General features: G+C 38.7%; 1 protein-coding gene across 1 annotated transcript; it reads right to left on the reverse strand.

Moving 5' to 3' along the window:
• On the reverse strand, positions 2,382–2,747 carry LOC107646914. Its single transcript, XM_016351057.1, has one exon. It carries the CDS (start codon positions 2,745–2,747, stop codon positions 2,382–2,384), a length of 366 nt encoding a protein of 121 aa, XP_016206543.1.

Raw genomic sequence — 4,034 nt, forward strand, 5'->3', positions numbered from 1 at the left:
CCATTTAACTAAAGTTGCTTAATCTACCAATCTCCGTGGGATCGACCTCACTCTTAGTGAGTTTTATTACTTGATACGACCCGATATACTTGCCGGTAATTACGTGAAATTCATTTTTCGCGTATCATGGAGCAAAAAAAATTGAAGCTCAAACCAGAGGCAACTTTGGGCATCAAAACTGAGTTCAAAAAGGCAGAAAGGGCCAAGTGTTTGGCAACAACTTGGGCTGGCAACGCCCAAGCACCAAGTTCCCAACCTAGGAAATTCTTGAGCACGTTGCCAACGTGCATAAAGCTAGCATGTTTGCCAGTAACGCCAGACCACTGGGCCAGAAGCGAGAAGAATGAGCTCTGTTTCCTCTGTTTGGTAACACTTCATTGAGCCAATATTCAACAAGGATAAAGCCCACATTACTAACCCAATTGAAGATCTCTAAATGAGTCTTAGGACTAGTATAAATAGAGAAGGAGTTTGTACTTTAAGAGGACTTTTACTTTTACTTTTTAGACACTTTTACTATTACACTAGGATTTTTATTTTTTACTGCATCTCACCCGTTTTCTATTTTGTTTTTCTTGCAACTTTGAATTTCAGTTTTAAAAGAAATACTTCTTCTTCTTCTTCTTGATTCTTCTCTACACTTAGTTGAATTTTGATCTTTGCCTTTATTGTTGAGTTTAGAGCTATGATTCACTAAACCCCACCGTCATTAGGGGGAGGAGCTCTGTGTTTTTGAATGGGTTGACAACTATTCTTTTCCTTCTCAATTCAAGTGGTTCATCCAAGGGGAAACTCTTGTTCTTCACAGATTCAATCACCATCGAGAGAGGGGTTGAATCTATATGAATTATATGGTGAACTTGAGAAAGAATCCATATAATTCAGTTTAGAGTTATCCTTTCATGATTTCTTCGATCAATACACTTTGGGTTGGTATGTGAGATGTAACCTCCCTTAGTTGAGATTCTGGAAGTTGTGTGGCTTTGGATTAGAAATTGAACTTCACCTCTTCTCATGACCAATTAGATCACGAGAGTGGCAATTGATTGTGTTGAAGAGAAATTGAATTGCCAAGAGATTCCAATTATTCACAATCCGCCATGGATCTATACCCATGATTGAGAAAGAATTGAGTAACATCAATTCATGACAATTTACATCTCTGATCCCTAATGATCTCTCCATCATTAATTCTCATCTCTTTTGTTCTTTAGTTCTTTGAATACCTACTACCCAATTCCCTTCTACATTCTTGCAATTTATCATTCTTGCCATTTACATTCTGTTTCTCTATTTCTTGCAATTTACTCTTCTGCTCTTTAAAATTCTGCAACCTTTATTTTCTTGCAATTTATCTTTAATATCATTTAAGTTTCTTGCAATTTAAGTTTCCGTCAATTACTTCTAGTCATTTAATTTGCTTCCCTTACTTTAGTTCTTTAAATTTCTTGTCATTTAATTTCTTGCAATCTCTTTCAAGTGTTTAAATCTCAGGAATCAAAACAATGTTTGCTTAACTAAATTTACCATTTAACTAAAGTTGTTTGATCTACCAATCTTTATGGGATCGACCTCACTCTTAGTGAGTTTTATTACTTGATACGACCCGGTATACTTGCCGGTAATTACGTGAATTCTAATTTTCGCGTATCAATCAACACGCAACCCAAACCCTTCAGTGACGCATCACAATATACTTCGAAGGGTTCATACGGTTCTGGCAAGATTAAAATAGGTGTTGAAGTTAACTTCTGTTTCAAAGTCTGAAAACTCTCTCGCCTTCCGCTGCATCACTCTGATTTGTCGTTGTTAAGACTCCGAGATTAAACCAAATACCGATTTTTTTGTAATATTTTTCAAAACCTCTAAAAACAAGTTCAATCTAGATGAATCCATTGTTAAAACCTTATCAAAAGAGTAAAAAATATTTTATTTGTAAATCAATCATCTTAAAGCATGATTTTCCTAAATTCATTGAAACCCTTAAATCAAAACCTTTCCATTTGAATCCCTTTTAGATAAGTTAAATTTTGCAAACCAAAATCACAAGTTAACAAAATCTTAGGACTCACTTTCCTTTTTAAATCGTATCATTTGATCAAAGTTCCCAATACTAGTTTCAAAATCAAATCATTCAAACTAGGGTTCCAACCAAGTTTAAAATCAATTTAAGCTTTAAAACTTTTTCAACACGAACGACGATAGTCTATACTACGAAGGTAAGTTAAGAGTTGGCCATCGGCTTCATAATTATCTCAATCCTGTTGCTGTGATCTATCCGCTCCACGTGCTCCTCGGTTTAGAGAATCTCTAACCAAATGTCCCGGTGCGCCACACTTGTAACATAGTTTCTTACTCAACTGACATGGCCTATTCGGATGCTAGTTCCCACACTCCTGACACTTCACATCAGGGGAGTAAGCTCTTGACCGCTTCCCTTCACCATATTTCTTGAAGTCCTGTCCCCTTGGTCCAAGGTAATCATCGCGTTCCCTACTAGTATTTCCACCATGAGTGTCCCTTAACGAGGCTACCGTCTTTGCGTATTCCTCAACCACTCTTGCCTTGTTCGCCAGGTCGGAGAAAATCCGAATCTCCATAGGAGCCATAACACACCTGATATCTTCCCTCAGCCCTACTTTGTATTTGATGCATTTCCATCCCTCATAAGACTCAGGAGCACACTGACTTATTCTCGAGAACTTACAAAGTTCCTCAAACTTACTAGCGTATTCAGCTATAGTCATGGACCCTTGCTTCAGCTGTAAGAACTCCAACTCTCTGGCCTCCTTTATTGACTCAATAAAGTACTTCTTGTAGAAAGCTTCCTCGAATAACGCCCAGGTAATGTTCACGTTCTATTGGTGTAGTAGTCGGCGCTCTCCTTGCCACCATTGCTGAGCTTCTCCGACTAGTTGATAAGCCGTATGCTCCACGAACTGGTCATACGGTACATGTTGAGTTAGCAATGCACGTTCCACAGCTTGGAACCAGTTGTTTGCTTCAGTATGGTTTGTCGAACCCTTGAAAACTGGTGGGTCAGCTTTCCAAAAAGCAGCTAGAGTTCTCGGAACACCTCTCAAGTTGCCCTCAGCACCCTCTCCATTTTTGTTTCTGCTTCCGGCCGGTTCAACTAACCTCTGCACAGCTTGCAGAATCACAGCAGCATTCGCTTCCATGGTGTTCGCCAGATTCGCCATCGCCGCCATGAACTCGGCATGGTTATTAGCTGGTTGCTCATTCCTACTCTCTCGTGAACGTGCTCGACCTCATCCGTGAGTGGCCATTGGATTTCCTGTCTATACCAAACAATCGATATCAAGGTGATCAATCTCAATATCAAAAGCCTAATGTTTCTATTATCCCCAAACAGGTACTCACAAACAAGCATGCTATGAAATATCAAGTAGATAACCTAAATAGCATGAAAGAAAAATGACCCAGAGTATGCAATGAAGCACAATCGGTCCATCCCTCAGGCTCACGAGGACGAACCACTCTGATACCACTAAATGTAACACCCTAATTAGCCTAAGCTTTACCTCGCATCGTAAAGCAAAGGTTAATCAGAGATTACGATAGTTCTAAGCTCATACATATTATATTTATGGAAAGAATAGTATAAACTAGAAGCCCGATGAAAGATATAGCTCAAAGTTAAGATTTGAAAAGCGCAAAACGTACCATCAAAGCGTCTAACTTAAAGCATAAGAAACAGATGTGATATAAACAAGATAATAGTATAATAGTGTAATATCATAAGAAACTAGCCACGACTCGCGGAGTTTAAGCCAGCTAGCCAACGATAGATATACAGAACCAGACAGTAAAACAGCTTATACAGTTTTGTTCTCTCAAATACAAGTCCCTAGGCTAAATAAAATACAAAAAGAGAGATGTCTAAACAAAATAAACCAAAAAGACTCCAAAAGAATCCAAGATCCTCCGCTTCTGTCACCATCCAAAGCAACTCACCGAGGTGGGTTGCGACCTGCATCTGAAAAATACAACAGAAATATGGTATGAGAACCGGA

Source organism: Arachis ipaensis, chromosome B06, assembly GCF_000816755.2.
Source record: "Arachis ipaensis cultivar K30076 chromosome B06, Araip1.1, whole genome shotgun sequence".
In the NCBI taxonomy this organism is placed as follows: Eukaryota; Viridiplantae; Streptophyta; class Magnoliopsida; order Fabales; family Fabaceae; genus Arachis; species Arachis ipaensis.

Excerpts from the sequence above, each read along its gene's own strand:
- LOC107646914 (XM_016351057.1), bottom strand. The coding sequence starts at position 2,747 with ATGACTATAGCTGAATACGCTAGTAAGTTTGAGGAACTTTGTAAGTTC.